The following is a 22,933-nucleotide window of genomic DNA, read 5'->3' as shown; positions in this document are numbered from 1 at the left end:
TTAAAAGCTTTTGCACAGCAAAGGAAACCATAAACAAGACCAAAAGACAACCCTCAGAATGGGAGAAAATATTTGCAAATGAAGCAACTGACAAAGGATTAATCTCTAAAATATACAAGTAGCTCATGCAGTTCAATATCAAAAAAACAAACAACCCAGTCCAAAAATGGGCAGAAGACCTCAACAGACATTTCTCCAAAGAAGATAAAAAGATTGCCAACAAACGCATGAAAGGATGCTCAACATCACTAATCATTAGAGAAATGCAAATTAAAACTATAATGAGATATCATCTCACACCAGTCAGAATGGCCATCATCAAAAAATCTACAAACAATAAATGCTGGAGAGAGTGTGGAGAAAAGGGAACCCTCTTGCACTGTTGGCGGGAATGTAAATTGATACAGCCACTTTGGAGAACATTATGGAGGTTCCTTAAAAAACTAAAAATAGAACTACCATACGACTCAGCAATCCCACTACTGGGCATATACCCTGAGAAAACCATAATTCAAAGAGAGTCATGTACAACAATATTCACTGCAGCTCTATTTACAATAGCCAGGACATGGAAGCAACCTAAGTGTGCATCGACAGATGAATGGATAAAGAAGATGTGGGGGGCTTCCCTGGTGGCGCAGTGGTTGGTGGTCCGCCTGCCAATGCAGGGGACGCGGGTTTGTGCCCCGATCCTGGAGGATCCCACATGCCGCGGAGAGGCTGGGCCCGTGAGCCACGGCCGCTGAGCCTGCGCATCCGGAGTCTGTGCTCCGCAATGGGAGAGGCCACAACAGTGAGAGGCCCGCGTACCACAAAAAAAAAAGATGTGGCACATATAGAGAATGGAATATTACTCATCCATAAAAAGAAACAAAATTGAGTTATTTGTAATGAGGTAGATGGACCCAGAGTCTGTCATACACAGTGAAGTAAGTCAGAAAGAGAAAAACAAATACCATATGTGAACACATATATATGGAATCTTAAAAAAAAAAAAATGGTCATGAAGAACCTAGTGGCAGGACAGGAATAAAGATGCAGACCTACAAGAGAATGGACTTGAGGACACGGGGAGGGGGAAGTGTAAGCTGGGACAAAGTGATAGAGTGGCATGGACATATATACACTACGTAATATAAAATAGATAGCTAGTGGGAAGCAGCCGCATAGCACAGGGAGATCAGCTCGGTGTTTTGTCACCACCTAGAGGGGTCGGGTAGGGAGGCTGGGAGGGAGGGAGACGCAAGAGGAAAGAGATATCGGGATATATGTATATGTATAGCTGATTCACTTTGTTATAAAGCAGAATCTAACACACCATTGTAAAGCAATTATACTCCAATAAAGATTTTTTTAAAAAACAAAAAAACTTGAGAGAAAATGGAATGTTTAAAAAAAAAGAGGATATCTAAGATTTCAGAAATTAAGAACTCCCCCCCTCCCAAAATATGTAAAAAATTATCTTCTAAGAATTTTTTTACCTCCAAACCGTAGTTTCAACTGAAGAAGTAACAATTAATCACCAATACAGGATAAGACGTAAGTTTAGAGAGAGAGTTCACAAAATATGTTTTGCTAGCAAACAGGTAACCTTGATCTGTTCGATGAATATGCTGATGATTTACAAGAGCATCTCGATTATATTGAAAATAAAGAACATATGCATATTGATCTATGTTAACAGAGTAATAGGTCTAGAGCAGTGATTCCAAGCCATGTTTTCTTGAAATGTTTCAAGAATTCCACAAACATTTAACTCAGTTCAAACAATGTTCTAAACTTCTTAAAATAATAAAGACATTTAAAGAGGTATATCCCAAAAGAGAGTATATTAAGACTATGTCAAGCAATTTATAAAAATCATGGATAGGCCTGTTCAGTAGGAAAAGCTTCACATTATAGCAAACAAAAAATTGCAAAATAGTTCAGTCATTTTCTTCATCATTAAATGTGAGAAAGATCTTTTTAACTTAATTGTAACTGAATTTAGAAAGACAGCCAGAGGTTGGTGCTGGCTAGAGAATCCAAAGGTGCTCCAATGAGCCTTCTCAGCGTGTGTGAAAACTCATGTCACTTCAGTATATCTAAAACTTTAATTCTCCAGAACACGCAGTTTCTCTGTTCCTCTCAACCACACTTGTTAGGCAAATTACTACTCTACTTAAAAATCAAAGGAAAAATGATACCATAATCTCTCCCGAAGTGCCCTTGACTCTTTTGACAAAGAAAGTAATGATCAGGGGCCCTTCCAGAGCTAATGGCTCCAAATAGGTCTCCTCAGATAAAGACTCGGGAGCAAACTGAACCACTCCATTTGGATCACCAAACTTTTGTATCTAGAAACAGAAACAGAGAGCAAAGTGAAAATGTATATAACAGCTATGGATGAAATTACGGTATCCAATATATCAATACACTGATGTATTGTGTATGTACAAGATAAGCTGAGGAAATGAAAGAAACACAATCATGATACATGGATATAATCCACCTGGCTACCTGATTTTTAAAAACCTTCTTTATTACGCTGATTGTTACCCAAAACAGGTAGGTTCTTATCCCCCAAGGATAATGGGAATAAGTGTTCAGAAAACTACAATTTGTAGAATCACCAAAGGATAATACTTCAATGACTGAATTTAGCTTTATTCACCTCTCATTTGCTTCATTTAACCAGTTAAGTTTAGCTAACCTCTTTCTACTCGTTATGATATAATACAATATGGAGAGAAGCAAAGGCCCTCTGACGGTTAATTTAATGTGTCATCCTGGCTAGGCTACAGTGTCCAATTGTTTGGTCAAACACTAGCCTAGATGTTGCTGTAAAGGTTATTTTGCAGATATGATTAATATCTACAACCAGCTGACTTGAAGTCAAGAAAATTATTCTCAATAATGTGAATGGACCTCATCCAATCAGTTGAAAGCCTTAAAGAGCAAACACTGAGGCTTCCCGGAGAAGAAAAAATTGTGCCTCAGGACTGCAATTTAGGAATCCTGTTTGAGTTTCTAGCCTGCTGGCCTGCCCCACAAAATTCAAACTCAAGACTGCAACTTCGGTTCTTTCCTGAGCTTCCTGCCTGCCAGCATGCTTTATGGATTTTGGACTTGCCAGACCCCACAATCCCATGAGCCAATTCCTTAAAAAAAAAAACTCTCTCCTTCTCCATATATATTTCCTAATAGTTCTGGTTCTCTGGAGATATCTGACTGATACAGACCCCAGACAAGAGTGTTTTCCAAACTTAAAAAAAAGGTGCATCTTTCAGTCTTTTTTTCAGTAACCTTGGTCCCCAGTACTTTCTGCCCCGATGGACTGGGTGATTCAGGCAAAATATGCTGAACTCGGATCTGATCCACACCATCATTGCCCTAATTGAACAAGTACCATTCTTCCTTCCAACAGTCTGACTTGTGACTATCTGTGAACTTTTATGCACTTTAATGGCAAAGATATCCAATGCGTATGATATGACAAATGCCTCCTCTCTAAAAGTGCCAAATATCCCCCAAACATCAGATTTTCTCAGAAAGTGTAAAATAAGTATCTCTCATTATCTTAAAGCCTTTAAAAATTATCAATTATGAGGCTATGGAATAAACTAATATAACAACCAGAACATCTGACCCACAGGAATTACTATGACTTCATTCGGTCTTATAACTTTCAATTCATCATAAGCCTATAGAGTTTCAACAAATGTAAATGCATTTTCCAATAAATCCATTAAATCCAAAATTTTGTGGGCAAAACAAAGTCGGACTTACTGTTAATGTAACATCTTTAGCTCTGGAGTCTAATTTAGCTTCTCCTTTCACAAGTTTAAGTTTAATAATGAAAGTCTTTTCAAGTTCAACGTCATCATGAGGATAGACTATCAGAATGATGCTTCTCACTCCACCTTCCCCATCTCCAAACGAGAAGGACCCGCTCACCGGGTCTGCGATGTCTCTGTTCTGTGATGGTAAGGCTTCCTGAGAATTGGGTCCGACTATCTCCCAGTTTACCTGCAAGGTGTTTGTTTTTTTAATAGAAACAATCAGCTTTAAACAAAGAATTACTTAGCAAGATATGTAGTATTAAAAATATATATAATGCATGTGAAAATTATTCTAGAATATCTCCAGCAAATTCCTATGTTATCAACTCATGTTGTTTAAAACAATATTTGCAAATATAAGCTATGTATCTATAGAATATCTGTTTTCATGAATAGCAATGTCTAACAAGTAAAGAAAGATCTGAATACCCAGTCATTTGTTATCACCACAGGATAACAAAAACATAAAGGTACATATTCTAAATATATATATTAGAGTAATATGAACTTTAAAAATATGAGTACAAACTGTCTTGCTAGTGCACAGCTTCTGTCCATCAAAACCTATTTTAATCAGACTATAAAACCATGTGAAAGGTCTGCTGGGCGTGCAGCAATAAAAATACTTAAATTCCTAGTGTAAGAGGAAAAGAAATTTTCATAAATTGTTACAAGAAACAAAATTTTATATTGCAACAAATGCATTTTTTAAAGTTTCTATAATTTAAAATTGTATACTTTTCATATGCATAAAGAAAGAAAACTGGGCACTTCTCTTTGCTTCTTTCATCTTTCATCAGCATTGGACACTGCAGTCCAATGCTGATGAAAGATGAAAGAAGCAAAGCAAAGAAGTGGTCATCAACTGACCGCTTCTTTCTCTTGAAACACTGTGTCCTGTCTTCCTTGGCTTACATGTTACTCACATAACACATACCTCCCTAGTTTTCCTTCTTTACTTCTCAATCTTTTTGGCTGACTCTCCCTCCTCAGATCCCTATATGTTGGGAGCCCGCGCTTGGGTCTATACCCCTTACATCCCTGTCTACACTCCTTAGGCCACAGAGTTTCAAATGCCTCCATGTGTGTCAACATCTTTTGAATCTGTCTGCAGTCCTGACCTCCCCACAACCCACACTCGAACTTTCCCCTGCCTACCTGCCCCTCCACTGGGGTGTCTAATAGCTATCTGAAATCAACAAGGCCAAAACAGAACTCTTGCTTTTCCCCCAAGCTTTGGCATCTCAGTAAACAGCACTACAATTTAACCAGTTGCTCAACTAAAATTCTAGCAGTTATCCTTGATTACTCTCTTCCCCTCCATAAGCCCAGTGAATTTTTCCTCCAAAACACACTCGATGTCCATTCCCATCTGGCCAGCTCCATCTCCACCGCTGTCTGAGCCATCGTCAGCTCTGCCCTGGGCTGTAGAGGGCAAGAGCCTTCTAACTGCTCTCCCTGCTTCTACTCCGGCTTCTTGACAACCCATTTTCCTCACAGCAGTTATAAGTGAGCTGACAACCCGGTGACACTGACATCATTCCCCCGCTTAAAACTCTCTAATGGCATCCTATTTGCACTTAGACTCATCTTTAACCTGGCTTAGAAAGTTCTCTGTGACCAAACACCTACTGGCCCCTCTGATCTAGCTTGTGCTGCTATCCCTTTATTTCCAAGCCCATCCACCACACGGACCTGTGCATACCGCAAACACGCCAGGTGTGTAGATCTGCACTAGCTAATCCCTCCTACCCAAATGCTCATGCCTCTAACAATTACTTGAGCACCTCTTTCTTATAATCTTTCAGCTTTAATATCACACCCTTAGCATCCAATCAACGTGGCCAGCAGGTCACTTATGACTGTGTCTCCTGATTTTACATTCCTGCCAAAAACTTAGTGTTAGCAGATCATTTTCTTTTCATTTTTTTGTTTATTGTTTGAAAACTTTATGAGAACAGAGATGAAGTCTGTCTTGTTCACCAGTGCATTCTCAGGGCCTATAACAGGGTCTGGTACATGGAAAGCCCTCTACAAATACTTGGTGACTTTTACCAGAATCCTTCATTTAATTTTCAACTTTCTCTCAAGAGTGTCCTGAAGACAGCTATGTGCCTTATGCATTTTTATGTACTTCAAAGGATTTTAGAAGCTGCTTTATACCTACTAGGTAATTAATAAGTATTACTGACTGTGAATAAATCAATGACTATATTTGAGGAATAAGAAAATCTAACACCATATCTATCAATTCAAATTATTTTTTAAATCATGGGAAGAATAACTCTACCTGAATCTCTCCCAAGAGTCCTCCAGTCCGCTCCAGCATCAAGGGTAAAATCATTGTAGAATTGGGATTAGGAACAGAAATTTTGCTTTGATTGAGAAATCTTACTACACCAAAGGGAGAGTCACTCTCGGCAATCATGATTCTGCACACTAGGTGGCGCCCAAGGACCGCTCCACCAGTAGCTCCAATGAGCAGGATTTCAATGGGCTCCTCAAATTCACTGCATAGCAAGAAGGAGCAATTCTGTGAGTCTAAACATATTAAAATGCTTCTAAAATCCAAATAACTAGTCATTTTCCAAATTGGTCATACATATTCAAGGCACAGTAGACACACACCAAGTGGTAAGAAGGGGGTGCTTAGCTAAAAGCACAAATGATCACTTCAATATTACATAAACTGGGATAGTTATTAGACTTTCTTCCCCTCTTTTTAATTGCGTAATGCATTAAGGAAGTGATTTGCAGGATGTTTCCACATTCTGATTAGACTTTTCAAATCTAGAAGAATAAAAATTATTATTTCTTCTTCTGTTGAGAAAAAGTGATGCACAATCACAATGGACTCCCAATCCCTTTTTCCCTATCTCAGCACCTCCTCAAGTTTCTCACTCGTTTTTCAATGGGTACAAGTATAATCTAAAATTCTATTATCAGTGCAAAACATAGGTAAGGACTGGAGCACAATACTCATGCTTTACATATGCCCAGGTTACTTCCAATATCACTAAATAGTTTTACCTTTCATTGTCATCAATGATGGAAACATTTATAAAACTTAAGCTCTGCCCATGCTGAAAGGTGACTGAACTACCATGCAGTACATAATCAACACCACCAGGAACTGCAGAAGAGCTCTGAGAGATGACATCAGCTGTCACACGACCGTAAGTGCCATGAAGCCTCACCACTGGAATCATGACCATCCCTACGTCCTCCTCCACTGTAACAGGAATTTGAAATTAATTGGTATGCCAGACAAAGCAAGTGACTTTATAAGATTCAGTCAAATCAAACATGACAATATAACAGTACAACACAAGCACTCAATTTTTCCGCAGTTCCTTTATCCCTTTAAAAAACAATTAGTGAAAATGTCATGCCTTATTTTTTTTTTTAGGAGAACTATAGTGTGTCACAAGTTGAAAATTATAGTGAGCAGTGTAAGTTAGAATTTAAATAATCGATTTAATCATTAGCATAGCCATTCTTTCTCTGTGTGCCACATATAAATAAATAACCCTTGCTTTTTTGACAATGCTAGATGAGCACAAAAAACACTTAAAATATGTGTACTCAAAGGAAACCATTCTGGATTGTTTCTGCATATTTAACTGAAACATCAGTAATATAAAAAATAAGGTGTATGTTATTTATATCATGAGTGTTTGAAAAATCCAGATATAAAGACGATTCTGTTACATTTTCAGTTCCTATGAAATCTACTTGTAAATCTGAAAATGTATCCTCAGTGCTTGATTTCAACTTTAAAATTCTATTCATATTTTATTTCTCCTTCAGCTATGCTAACATATGTATATTAAAATACCATTTAATAGAGTTCACACTAGCCAGGGCTAAATGGTACTGAACTTACATTGTAATTATAAATGCATTGTCCCAAATATCCCCAACGATAGTTAATCAAACAGAAATCAGTGAACAAAAAAGATCCAAGTCCCATTTTTCTGTTGGTGTAAAAATGCAGGCTTTTTTTACTCGCTGTAGACTGAAGTTTACAAAATGGTGATGTTTTCCATGACTTTACCCATGAAGTTAATACAAATCAACTCCTAAAGTGATTTCTGATGAACTTGAAAAATGGCTAGATAACGAAAGAATTTGATGGAGGCAATGAAGCCAATAAATTATTTGCAACAAGAAGATACCATGTTTATTTTGAAAGGTTTATTCATATTCTGCTTTTGAATAAAATCAGAAAAGCAGCCACCTCCTTCTACCAGGAGGAAATATAATCATATATTCTGCATTCTGCTTCTACAAGAGGGGAGAATTGGCAAGATAAGGCAAACTGCTATGAGAAACTGTTTCAAGAAAGCATGACTGGGAGTCCAGATACTACCTGCACCTGTGGTCCAGTAAAATATTTCAAAGGTGATTATTCATTAGAAAGTGAATATTCACTGATTTCTAATCACAAAGGACATTAAGCATTACATAAATTAGAAATATATTCATAAAAGTGTTCAGAATATAAACATTTCAACAATCTTAAAGTTAAACATAATTTCTCTAAATGCCTTATTCCCAACCATTCCACTTTGCCATACAAAAGTGAGATTCAAGACTGCCCAAAGGTAACTCAAAATATATTTTTAAAATAAATATGTAAATATATATAAAGGCATATATACATACAAAGGTGTATATATGTGTACACTCACACATGCACACACACACCCCAAACCAGGAAAATTTGCATACAGCAATTCAAACTGACAATGTCGTGCTGAGGTACTCTAATTCAGAAATTGGTGGTAAATTTATAGTAATGTTACTAAACCTACCTTCAAAGGCAGTATACCTTGGGTCAAATTCAATGATTCCCTCTGCGTTATCATTTTTCATTATGATGATTCGGATAATGGAGATGTCTCCTATTTCAGGAGGTTGATCCACCTGAAGACCATTTTCTTGGATGGTAAAATCATACCCTCTTTCAGAGTCATAAAAAATAAATAAAATAAACTGAGTATAATTGCTTAGCATGAATTGAAGAAGGGTCCTATAATTTAGTCCTTTTAAGCTTTTTCATCCTTTTAAAGATCCCAACACGAAAATACTTTTCTGAAATGATGTTTGAAATATATTTCTGTGCTGCTCCCAATTATCACTGCCTGCATAAAACCAAAACTAATATAAAGTTATTAAACTTAGGCAATAGGAAGATAATAAAACTATTAGGAAATTGGGAAGAAGTTGGAAAATGAACCTCTCGGGCTAGGAATGTACTGCTGAACACATACTACAGTAATGGGTCACGGAAGGGAATGTACATTAAATTGTAGTGCACTCAAAGATGGAAACCAGCTCGGCTAGAGATCTACAGTGTTAGGTTGAGAGGGTTACTTTATTTTTTTTTTTTTATGGAAGAGAGAGTTACTTTAAGGATATAATGAGTGTCATGCCACTAAAGAAATTTTAAGCTAAACCATCAAGATTCAAGAAAATATTCCAGTTTCTGTGAATATCAATTAAATCAATGCCTCTATTCTTTCATATAGATGGCAGTTTACTTGTCTAGCAATATATTTCTGCTGAGAAAATATCTTTTAAAGATTGCTATTACTCCCATCAAAGAAAAGTTTTGACCTCCTGGGTTTTACATCACTTTAATTCCTGAAGCCACCAAAAAAGATGGCACTAAACCATTTTAGTCCTTCCTTCAGTTCCCAAATTCTATTTACCTAGTATTTTTAACCTACCTAGTTTGGAAACGTTGAACGCTCATTAATTAGATTATATACAAGACAAAATTAGAAAACTGGGGGTTAAAATATTACATGATAAGAGAAACCGTTATCAGTAGTCTGAGATGGATCATGGTTTAGCTGCTTACCATAACTGAATATCAAGGCAGTAAATTTTCTAGCAACTAGGCAAATTGGGTTTATACTACTCTCCTTTTCAGATCAAAGGAAGCCTAGAAATTTATCTGGGAGAAAAACTTGTTTCCTCAGAATTAAGCTTAAGTAGGAATTGCCTTTTTTAAAGGGCATCAGTGAGGACAAATGCCTCAAGCCCCACTTAGTCAAAAACACAGGTATAATCTCACACATAATGAGCTACATTTACCAAACTTCACTCACTTAATTAAAATAGTCAGTGACCATCTCAAGTTTTAATACATTTAATATAAGTACAAATTCACTCCCATGATCAGACACAGAATCATACCTGGGAAATTTAAGAGTTGAAGTGTTAGTGAGCCCACAATAATTTTTCCCGGGGGAATGATATACACTCTGCCTAAGTCATTCAGTGAAATATTTTAGTTAAAAAAAGCTTTAAAGCATTGCATTAATATCACAAATGCAAAAGCATTTTCATTGCATGCACAAGTAAACTTCCTTTAGGACCTATCTAAGTGAAAACATTATTCCAGTTGAAGGTTGTATGTAAGCCATAGGTGCAGAGGTGCTTCTTGAGCCACTTAACCTGTAGGTATTCCATCTATTTCATCATGCAACACGTGTTTCCCACCCTTGTTAATCAAGTCGCTGCACTAAATCAGAGAATGAGAGGGCCTCAATATGGTTAACTCTTGATTTTCAATTAAAACATGGTGCATTAACTACCAACCATCTTTTACTCAAATTTTCTCCCCTGCTTTAAAAATGCCATTGGGCAAACATCTACCTCATTCATCACAAAGAAGACAATATTGTACAGCCTTCAGAGACATCAAGGAAAGAAATCTCTCAGTCCAGCCTGTTCCCTGGTGTAGAGACAGAGATGGGGGAACCAAAATCTGCCCCACCAGCTGACCTTTGACCTAGAGAACAGCTCCTCTCTTTCCTCACCAAATTACTACAAGCCCACACCATGTTTGATTCCCCTGCTGCCCAGAGTGACTTCACACAACAGAAACACATACTTTCAACTTTCAGAAAAAAATTTTATTTTAGAACATTGTATAATTAAGAGTCTTTGCCACCACTGTCCCAGTCTAGTGTCACATAAATGTGAGACAAAACAGGGAAAGACTGTTCTACAGTCAGTTCAGTCTTAATCCCTGCACAACCTAGCTTTCACTCATCCTTTCTCTCTGTTTTGTTTCCTTTTTCCTATTTTTCTCTTTTACTTTACCTTCCCAGGAGTTCCACCTTTGTAATCACTAGGGAAAATTCCTCAGGGCCTTCAGGAAGGCTGTCATCAAGGATTTCAATGTGCACACTTTTCACCGTCTCCCTCGCTTCAAAGAGGAGCTGCCCTGGTGGAGGGATGAAATCCACGCCGGCCTCGGCTGTCCCACTCACAGCCTCAAACCAGAGCCTCACAGGGCCGAAAGAGCCACCCGAACGGATGACTGTGAGGTTAACCTATGCAAGAAGCAGTTTTTTATTTTGGATGAGTACTCTACCAGACAAGACTTAATTTTGAGTGTCTCTAATTCTATTTACCAGGATTATGTCGAAGTTACATGTAAATTTATCAAAGTATATAAATTCTACGTTAAAATGATATCAGGAACACATTAATCAGTTTGTGAACACTTTGGAATATGAACAAAGTAACACATTTTAAAGATCACTCATGATATAAAAAATAAAAATGATATTTAAGATTTTAAGCATTTCATGCTCCACCTTTTGCACTTCCTCTGACACCCGAAGTTGCTCTTGTGAAAAGGCGAATCGTCCATAGGGAAAGTCACTAGCCACCACTGTGATGTTGGCAGTGCTGCTGGATTCACGCCGTACCCCCCCGTCGCTGACTCCAGTGAGCTGAAACTCATAGAAACACTTTTCCTCAGGAATGTCATCATTCAAAGCCTAGAGAAGGACAGAAAGAGCCATGAGCAGCAGAATCTAAACATTTAAAGAAAAATATCTATCATATAAGCAAAACAACGAACTCTGTGATACTGACCACCTCCCACCACCCCACCCCCCAACCACACACACACAGCAAAGGGCATAACAGCAATCAGTAATACTGATACCTGTAACACTACAATGGCCGCAGACTGTCCATCTCGCATTGTTAGCTTTCCTGAAGTTTCAGCAAATTCCCCTATGGAAGGAGGGAATATCCTCCAGTACACTGTGACCTCCCCAGAAATCGCTGGGCCACGAACGAGGCTATAACAATACACAAATGTATATTTCATTTTTATTGAAAGAGCTTTTCCTAAATATTTTCTCTATCCTTCAACAATAAACAATTTTCAATTATTTCAAAAATATTATGAATTTCAATAACCTTATCTATCAACTATAAAGCAAAAAAAGTCTTTTAATTCCAAGACAGTAACATCCAAAATACTGAGCTTGTGTAAATCTGCTTGACAAGAATACTAGAAAAAGCTAAACACTAAAAGTAGAAGGTTTAAAGGAATAAAAAAAAAGTACGTATGGACTTTTCACTTACTACACAAGATACAAAATACGAATAAAGAACAGTAAACGCTTCACACATGCAATGCTAATGAAAAAACTACCAAAAAGATAAAGTTTTGACACAAATTCAGCTACTTTATTGATAACTGCTATCTCACTCCTCATGAGAAAATTTATGATAAACAAAATTGCCTATGATCATACTACCCTAGTTAAATAATAGGTCCTAATTTTAGAACAATCAGAATCATAAAATCTTTGATCCAGATGATTTTTTAAGGAATGATTCTGTAGCTAAGGCACACAAGCTTACAGAGATGAAGTAACTCCTATTTTACATGGTTAGTGACAGAACAGAGCTGAAAGCACAGATCTCTTGATGTTACTCAGTGTGCTCTCCTTGGCATGGGGTTGTGCAAATAATCTAAAAAACAGTCAGAAACCTTCTCATGGCCTACCCAGCTCTTTGGTGGGGATACTGGTGGACTTTGGGAGGGCTCACACCAAGGAGTACTACCCAAAACTACTGCTGCAAGTGTCCTTGTCCCCACGGGGAGCCACAGCCACCTCACCACCTCTAGAGACACTCCAACACTAGCAGGTCAAAAGCAGAAGGCAGAAGGTACACACTCCCATTCCGCAAAGAAAGAGGTGCAGGGACCTTAAAGTACCATTTTTTAAAAAGCTGTGTGGCTGACAGGGTCTTGGTGCTCCAGCCAGGCATCGGGCCTGAGCCTCTGAGGTGGGAGAGCCGAGTTCAGGACACTGGTCCACCAGAGACCTCCCCACCTCACGTAGTATCAAGCGGTGAAAATCTCCCAGAGATCTCCATCTCAACGCCAAGACCCAGCTTCACTCAAAGACCAGCAAGCTACAGTGCTGGACACCCTATGCCAAACAACTAGCAAGACAAGAACACAGCCCCACCCATTAGCAGAGAGGCTGCCTAAAATCATAATAAGGCCACAGACACCCCAAAACACACCACCAGACGTGGACCTGCCCACCAGAAAGACAAGATCCAGCCTCATCCACCAGAACACAGGCACTAGTCCCTTCCACCAGGAAGCTTACAAAACCCACTGAACCAACCTTAGCCACTGGGGACAGACACCAAAAACCACAGTAACTACGAACCTGCAGCCTGCGAAAAGGAAACCCCAAACACAGTAAGTTAAGCAAAATGAGAAGACAGAAAAACACACAGCAGATGAAGGAGCAAGGTAAACACCCACCACACCTAATAAATGAAGAGGAAATAGGCAGTCTAGCTGAAAAAGACTTCAGAATAATGGTAGTAAAGATGATCCAAAATCTTGGAAATAGAATAGACAAAGTACAAGAAACATTTAACAAGGACCTAGAAGAACTAAAGAGCAAACAAACAATGAAAAAATACTCTAGATGGGATCAATAGCAGAATAACTGAGGCAGAAGGACAGATAAGTGACCTGGAAGATAAAATAGTGGAAATAACTACTGCAGGGCAGAATAAAGAAAAAAGAATGAAAAGAACTGAGGACAGTGTCAGAGACCTCTGGGACAACATTAAACACACCAATATTCGAATTATAGGGGTGACAGAAGAAGAAGAGAAAAAGAAAGGGACTGAGAAATTATTTGAAGAGATAACAGTTGAAAACTTCCCTAATATGGGAAAGGAAATAGTTAATCAAAAAATACACTAGAAGGAATCAATAGCAGAATAACTGAGGCAGAGGAACATTCTACATAGTGGAAATAACTACCGCAGAGCAGAATAAAGAAAAAGATTGAAAAGAAATAAGAACAGTCTCAGAGACCTCTGGGACAACATTAAATGCACCAACATTCGAATTCTAGGGGTCCCAGAAGAAGAAGAGAAAAAATAAGGGACTGAGAAATATTTGAAGAGATTATAGTTGAAAACTTCCCTAATATGGGAAAGGAAATAGTCAATCAAGTCCAGTAAATGCAGAGAGTCCCACAGAGGATAAATCAAAGGAGAAACATGCCAAGACACATATTAATCAAGCTCAAAAATTAAATACAAAGAAAAAATATTAAAAGCAGCAAGGGAAAAGCAACAATTAACACACAAGGGAATCCCCATAAAGTTAACAGCGGATCTTTCAGCAGAAACTCTGCATGCCAGAAGGGAGTGGCAGGACATATTTAAAGTGATGAAAGGGAAAAACCTACAACCAAGTTTACTCTACCCAGCAAGGATCTCATTCAGATTGACGGATAAATTAAAATCCTTACAGATAAGCAAAAGCTAAGACAATTCAGCACCACCAAATCAGTTCTACAACAAATGCAAAGGAACTTCTCTAGGTAGGAAACACAAGAGCAGGAAAAGACTTACAATAACAAATCCAAAACACTTAAGAAAATGGTAATTGGAACATACATATTGATAACTACCTTAAAAGTAAAAGTATTAAATGCTCCAACCAAAAGACATAGACTGGCTGAATGGATACAAAAACAAGACCCATACATATGCTATCTACAAGACACCCACTTCAGACCTAGGAACACATACAGACTGAAAGTGAGGGGATGGAAAAAGATTCCATGAAAATGGAAATCAAAAGAAAGCTGGAGTCGCAATTCTCGTATCCGACAAAATAGACTTTAAAACAAAGACTATTAAAAGAGACAAAGAAGGACACTACATAATGATCAAGGGATCAAACCAAGAAGAAGGTATAACAATTGTAAATATTCATGCACCCAACATAGGAGCACCTCAATACATAAGGCAAATACTAACAGCAATAAAACGGGAAATTGACAGTGACACAATCATAGTAAAGGACTTTAACACCCCACTCTCACCAATGGACAGATCATCCAAAATGACATTAAATAAGGAAACACAAGCTTTCAATGATACATTAAACAAGATGGACTTAATTGATATTTAAAGGACATTCTATCCAAAAACAGCAGATTACACTTTCTTTTCAAGTGCACATAGAACATTCCCCAGGATAGATCACATCTTGGGTCACAAATCAAGCCTCAGTAAATTTAAGAAAACTGAAATCATATCAAGCATCTTTTCTGGCCACAACGCTATGATATTAGAAATCAATAACAGGGAAAAAAACATGAGAAACACAAACACTGGAGGCTAAACAATATGTTACTAAATATCCAACAGATACTGAAGAAATCAAAGAGGAAATCAAAAAATACCTAGACAGAAATGACAATGAAAATATGATGATCCAAAACCTGTGGGATGCAGCAAAAGCAGTTCTAAGAGGGAAGTTTATAGCAATACAAGCCTACCCCAAGAAACAAGAAAATTTCAAATAAACAATCTAACCTTACACCTAAAGGAATTAGAGAAAGGAGAACAAACGAAACCCAAAGTTAGTAGAAGGAAAGAAATCATACAGACCAGAGCAGAAATAAATGATATAGAAACAAAGAAAACAGTAGCAAAAATCAATAAAACTAAAAGCTCGTTCTTTGAGAAGATAAACAAAATTGATAAACCATTAGCCAGACTCGTCAAGAAAACGAGGGAGAGGACTCATCAATAAAATTAGAAATGAAAAAGGAGAAGTTACAACAGACACTAAAGAAATACAAAGCATCCTAAGAGACTACTACAAGCAACTCTATGCCAATAAAATGGACAACCTGGAAGAAATGGACAAATTCTTAGAAAGGTATAATCTTCCAAGACTGAACCAGGAAGAAATAGAAAATATGAACAGACCAATCACAAGTAATGAAATTGAAACTGTGATTAAAAAGCTTCCAACAAACCAAAGTTCAAACATTTAGAGAAGAGCTAACACCCATCCTTCTCAAACTCTTCCAAAAACTTGCAGATGAAGGAACACTCCCAAACTCATTCTATGAAGCCACCATCACCCTGATACCAAAACCAGACAAAGATACTTCAAAAAAAGAAAATTACAGACCAATATCACTGATGAATACAGATGCAAAAATCCTCAAAAAAACACAAGCAAACAGAATCCAACAACACATTAAAAGGATCACACACCATGATCAAGTGGGATTTATCCCAGGGATGCAAGGATTCTTCAATACATGCAAATCAATCAACGTGAAACACCATATTAACAAACTGAAGAATAAAAACCATATGACCATCACAATAGATGCAGAAAAAGCTTTTGACAAAATTCAACATCCAATTATCATAAAAAGTCTCCAGAAAGTGAGCATAGAGGGAACCTACCACAACATAATAAAGGCCATATATGAGAAACCAACAGCAAGCATCATTCTCAATGGTGAAAAACTGAAAGCATTTCCTCTAAGATCAGGAACAAGACAAGGATGTCCACTCTCACCACTATTATTCAACATAGTTTTGGAAGTCCCTAGCCACGGCAATCAGAGAAGAAAAAGAAATTAAAGGAATACAAATTGGAAAAGAAGTAAAACTGTCACTGTTTACAGACGACATGATAGTATACATAGAGAATCCTAAAGATGCTGCCAGAAAACTACTACAGCTAATCAATGAATTTGGTAAAGTGGCAGTATACAAAATTAATGCACGGAAATCTCTGGCATTCCTATACACTAATGATGAAAAATCTGAAAGAGAAATTAAGGAAACACTCCCATTTACCACTGCATCAGAAAGAATAAAATACTTAGGAATAAACCTACCAAGGGAGACAAAAGACATACATGCAGAAAACTATAAAACACTGATGAAAGAAATTAAAGATGATATAAACAGATGGAGAGATATACCATGTTCTTGGATTGGAAGAAGCAACAATTGCAAAAATGACTATACTACCCAAAGCAATCTACAGATTCAATGCAATCCCTATCAAATTACCAATGGCATATTTTACAGAAGTAGAACAAAAAAATCTTAGAATTTGTATGGCGACACAATGGCCAAAGCCATCTTGTGAAGGAAGAAGGAGCTGGAGGAGACAGGCTCCTGGACTTCAGACTATACTACAAAGCTACAGTAATCAAGACAGTATGGTACTGCCACAAAAACAGAAACATAGATCAATGGAACAGGATAGAAAGCCCAGAGATAAACCCATGCACATATGGTCACCTTATTTTTGATAAAGGAGGCAAGAATATACAATGGAGAAAAGAAAGCCTCTTCAGTAAGTGGTGCTGGGAAAACTGGACAGCTACATGTAAAGAATGAAATTAGAACACTCTCTAACACCATACACAGATATAAACTCAAAATGGATTAAAGACCTAAATGTAAGGGCAGATACTATAAAACTCTTACAGGAAAACATAGGCAGAACACTGCATGACATAAATCACAGCAAGATCCTTTCTGACCCACCTCCTAGAGAAATGGAAATAAAAACAAAATAAACAAATGGGACCTAATGAAACTTAAAAGCCTTTGCACAGCAAAGGAAACCAGAAACAAGACAAAAAGACAACCCTCAGAATGGGAGAAAATATTTGCAAACGAAGCAACAGACAAAGGATTAATCTCTAAAATACATAAGTAGCTCATGCAGCTCTATATCAAAAAAACAAACAACCAAATCCAAAATGGGCAGAAGACCTAAATAGACATTTCTCTCAAGAAGATATACAGATTGCCAACAAACACATGAAAGGATGCTCAACATCACTAATCATTAGAGACACGCAAATCAAAACTACAATGAGGTATCATATCAACTCACACCGGTCAGAATGGCCAACATCAAAAAATCTACAAACAATAAATGCTGGAGAGGGTGTGGAGAAAAGGGAACCCTCTTGCACGGTTGGTGGGAATGTAAATTGATACAGCTACTATGGAGAACAGTATGGAGGTTCCTCGAAAAACTAAAAACAGAACTACCATATGACTCAGCAATCCCACTACTGAGCATATACCCTGAGAAAACCATACTCTAAAAGAGTCGTGCACCACATTGTTCATTGCAGCTCTATTTACAATAGCCAGGACATGGAAGCAACGTAAGTGTCCATCGACAGACGTATGGATAAAGAAGATGTGGCATATATATACAATGGAATATTACACAGCCATAAAAAGAAACGAAATTGAGTTATTTGTAGTGAGGTGGATGGACCTAGAGACTGTCATACAGAGTGAAGTAAGTCAGAAAGAGAAAAACAAATACCGTATGCTAACACATATATATATGGAATCAAAAAAAAAAAAAAAAAAAAAGGTTCTGAAGAACCTAGGGGAAGGACAGGAATAAAGATCCAGACATAGAGAATGGACTTGAGGACACGGGGAATAGGAAGGGTAAGCTGGGACAACGTGTGAGAGTGGCATGGACATATATATACACTACCAAATGTAAAGTAGATAGCTAGTAGGAAGCAGCCGCATAGCAGAGGGAGATCAGCTCGGTGCTTTGTGTCCACCTAGAGGGATGGGATAGGGAGGGTGGGAGGGAGACACAAGAGGGAGGAGATATGGGGATGTATGCATATGTATAGCTGATTCACTTTGTTATACAGCAGAAACTAACATACCATTGTAAAGCAATTATACTCTAATAAAGGTGTTAAAAAAAAAAAGAAAACTTCTCATGATCTAACGTCAAGATAACTCAAAACATACCTTCTGTTTTTATCAAAAATATGTTCTACTCTCCACAGGATTTTACAAATATATAAAAAGACAATGCCTGAAGAATATGTCTATATTGAGAACAATGTATTTAATTAATAATGCTAATTATTTAAATAAAACTTCAAAACCCTCACCTAGGCAAACAAAAATTAGGAAACCCTTACCTGATGATAGCAGTACCGTTATATTTTGCTGAGGGTTCCCCAATGAGGACGTGCCTAGATGATGGAGCTATCCCAACTTCTCCTGACACTCCCTTATCTCCTCGAATGATTATTGATGCGCTACCTGAGTTGAAGATGATATACCACTTATGTAGAAAACACATGGATTCACTTAGTACATGCCTGGCAATGTTCTAAGGGCTTTATATATACTAATCTTGTGAGTTAGTCCTCATGACAATCATATAAGTTAGGTACTAATATTATCCTCATTTTACCAGCACAGACATTTAAGCACATAGAGGCACTGAAGACACTCAGGCAAATGACTTGCCCAAGATCACGTTTAATGAAAGGGATAAAGTGGGCAGTACTTCCACTATCACTCCCATGATAAGTAAGTACTCTTCTACCATGTGCATTAATCCACTTCTACAGTAACCATTTTGTAGCTCACTGAAATTGGCTATGTGGCTGTATCTATTAGCTATGTAGCAAAAGCTAGAATTCTTGGGGGCCCTTTTTTATTTTTAATTTTCTGACTCTACCATTTGCTTCTAAGTGTTCCTACTAAAATGGAAATAAAAACCATATCAAGTAATTTGAGTATTCCTATCATAATTTAGCAGTAACTTAAATAAAATTGTTTCCATAAGCACACATTAGAGTTTAATGAAGCAAAGGATTGGATTACTATACTATTACTTTCTTTGGCAATGGATTAATGGGATCAAGATTGGTTTGTCAAGTGCAAGTATGTCACAGTTAGAAATATATTATGAATTTTTTATATTAACAAATGATTTACCTTGATCCACTGGTATATTCTTGTTCTTAAGTCTAATTAGTCTATATAATATCAACCCTGACGTTTAACACGATGTAGACAACTGAGCTGACATAAGACTTATGGAAGAATATAATGAAAGATGATTCCCTCAGATGGTTGCTGGAAGTACTCTAGATATAAATGCAAAAGGAATAACTACCCTAGCTGATATCATAGGTGACAGTACACAACACTCTCTACAATTCTGCGAATTTCCTTAGCCACGGAATTCTGCTTCTTTGACCACGAACCCTTGCATAGGATGAAGTTCTTGATGTCAAAAAAGGACATGCAACAGTAACTAAGCTTTCATATCAAAGTTGCTGGGCCGTTTTTTATGGTTATTACTATCTGTACTATAATGAAACCATTTTAGCTCCAGTAATCCTTTCTCTCCAGACCTAAGAAACAAATTTTCACATGGACCACAGGCAAGTGAGAATTATGATGCCTGTTTCTGAAATGTCAAAATCTAAGTAATTACTTTCTGATCAAAATAGGCAATAGATAGGCTGAAAGAGACATAATAAGATGCTAAGCTTTAAAATAACATTTTATTACAAAAGTAACATGTGATCATTCTAAGTAGGTGTAGAAAATATAGGTTATCAAAAACCACTATCAACATTTCAAATAAATAATTCCAAACATGTTTATGACATGCATGTGACAAAAGGGGATTATACTGAACATGTTGTTACAAAGCCTATTTTATTAATGTAACAATTATCCATGTAATGAAGTGTTCTTAATTTTAATGTAAGTAAGGCTTTTTCTGCCACATTTTTTGAATAGTTGCATAGTATTCTGTTACATTTAACCAGTCTCCTACTGTAGGATCATTTAAGCAGCTTTCATATTTTACTTTATAAACACTGCTAAAACAAACATCTTTATTTTTTTAAAAATCACACAGTTAAGTAGTATAAAGTCTTTGGCATATGACGTTACCAACATTGGGTATGGTAATTTTAGCTTTAAAAAGTCTTTAGCTGTTATACAAGTAGGAAATAACATCTTTATGATTTAGAAAATGTTTTAGGAATTATAAAAACAAATACTACCAATCTTTGTAACTATTGATTATCTGGTTACATTTTTCTAAAAATCTACTTTTTAATTTCCAAAAATGTTGATTTTTCTTACCTTTTATTGGAGATATTTCTACCTCATCAACTGGTACCAGCTGAATGGTGAAACTCCTGTCCTTCTCCAACATGGCGTCTTGAAGTGTGTACAACACAATGGTCTTCTGGGACTCAGTCTACATCAAATGAGGAGGAATAACACATTTTCCAGATTGACCAAAGTTAAGTTTCGAATGTTCTCATTAGCAAAATAACATTTATGTTCATAAGCATTTTTTAAAGTGTGTCCTTTCTGTGCCCTAGAATTATCAGTTTCTGCTAGAGAGAATTACTATGTAAAAATTAGCTCTGAGCATAAATCCCATTAAGGTTCGTAATAGGAAAAAGGGGGGAAATGTTAACACAACTTTTAAATTTCCTGAAAATTTTCAACCATTGAAAGTTCGATCACTTAGAATTAAATGGTCACAGCATGATGTAAATAGATGAACGTCATAGGTTTAATACTTATAAAGGTTATCTTTCTACTACCCATTTTTACTCCTTGCCCTCTACCCACTCCTGCTTCCTCCCCATTCCCTCCATAGGTGTTGATCTCAAGCATTTTCACTATTATTCCTTCCCTCTCTTGGCTTAAACTTAGCTCAGTAATTTCTTGGAACATGTGCTAAGTTTTCAGTGTAGGCTGGAAGAGAAAGAATAAGGAAAAGCAAATATATAGAAGACAACCAGCTTAATACTTCGAGACATAACCGTGACAGAAATCACTTTTATCTTTACTGTCTCCTCCGTATGCTGATTAAAAAAACTCAAATTTGTCCTATGCATCATTGATTAATTTTCTACAGTTTGAATTCTGTTTATTGCTTCTTATGTACATCTTAGTTCCGCAACTGCATCTCGTCTTTGAGATTTTTATTATTAAAAGCGTTATTCTAATCTCTTCACTCAAGCTGTCCTCTCTTCATAAGAGTCCTTTTTTTATATTTTACAGTAACTGTACTTCTTAAAAATTTCATAAGAGCTGCTAGGAAAATGTATACTTCCTGCCTCAGACCTTATTAAATGCACTCATGGAAAATCTATAATTCCTGGGATGCAATTAATCACTCCCATCCCTTTTACTCTCTGCACATTGTCAATTAGCGGCTCTGAACTATGTGCTTAGCTACAAAGCCATTTGTTAGAATGAAGACATAGGTATGTCAGTAGCTGAGTATACAAGAACAATAAAGCTATTATGCAGAGGTACATGGAACGTACCAGGGTAAGCAAAGAACAAGATGGAGAGGGTCAAGTCCAGGGTGACCCATAAACTCACCTCTCCTGATGCAGTACTCTGAACAAGGATGGCCTTATTCCCTGGGGTAAAGATCAGACTATTTGCCATTTTGGTACGGATATCCTGCTCAACACCAGAAAATCTTTCTAATATCTGGGAGTAGATCTAGTAACTGGGAAATAACTGCTCATTATTACTATGGAAAATCTTTAAAGAAATTTCAAAGTAATTTCTAAATTCTTCTCATGACAAATGAGAAGTTTATAGAGGTTTAGGGCATGCAACAGAGATGTTTCTTGAGCCATCGTTTATCAGAACCTAAGAAATGAGTGGATGAAATATCTGTGCCATCTGGCTTGAGATCTTTAATTCCATTAGAGTAACCAACACCTCAAAAATGGTGGCAGAATGTCTAAGTGGTAAATGGATTGCCAGAGGGCATCACTGATTAATTTATTCATCATCTATTAGAAAACTGAATGAAAACAATTTATTTGCTTTTGTGTTGTTTGGTGTTGAAAGCTCTGATAAAAGATCAATAGACTCAAAAAAATAGACTGACCATGTTTCATTGGGATTTTATCTTTACATGTTTGGTCAAATTTCTTTTAGAAAACCACCTTGGGGACCTTCTACTCTCCTATTTAATTTTTTAAATTCTATTTCATTTATGGAAATTCATCTGCTTAGGCTTTCTATATCTACTATTTACCTATTAGAATCAATTTCATATAGATGTTTACATTCCTTTGTCTAGATATGTACAAAGTAATTTCTTAAAATTTTATACTTTCTCTTTT

At 36.9% G+C, this 22,933-nt stretch overlaps 1 protein-coding gene across 1 annotated transcript in view; it reads right to left on the bottom strand.

Moving 5' to 3' along the window:
- The window catches only part of ADGRV1 (adhesion G protein-coupled receptor V1), a 552,025-nt gene that overhangs the window by 363,413 nt on the left and 165,679 nt on the right, over positions 1-22,933 (bottom strand). Inside the window, exons 61-70 of the mRNA XM_024125341.3 lie at positions 20,910-21,027; positions 18,935-19,058; positions 11,797-11,935; positions 11,441-11,626; positions 10,941-11,173; positions 8,639-8,787; positions 6,852-7,053; positions 6,112-6,331; positions 3,769-4,008; positions 2,187-2,336 (exon numbers count right to left, since the gene is read on the bottom strand). Of these exons, the coding sequence (XP_023981109.1) occupies positions 2,187-2,336; positions 3,769-4,008; positions 6,112-6,331; positions 6,852-7,053; positions 8,639-8,787; positions 10,941-11,173; positions 11,441-11,626; positions 11,797-11,935; positions 18,935-19,058; positions 20,910-21,027 (1,761 nt within the window). The remainder of the gene's footprint in view (positions 1-2,186; positions 2,337-3,768; positions 4,009-6,111; positions 6,332-6,851; positions 7,054-8,638; positions 8,788-10,940; positions 11,174-11,440; positions 11,627-11,796; positions 11,936-18,934; positions 19,059-20,909; positions 21,028-22,933) is intronic.

The sequence above is a fragment of the Physeter macrocephalus genome, chromosome 8 (assembly GCF_002837175.3).
Source record: "Physeter macrocephalus isolate SW-GA chromosome 8, ASM283717v5, whole genome shotgun sequence".
Lineage (NCBI taxonomy): Eukaryota > Metazoa > Chordata > Mammalia > Artiodactyla > Physeteridae > Physeter > Physeter macrocephalus.
This window is presented reverse-complemented; position numbering and strand designations above follow the sequence as displayed.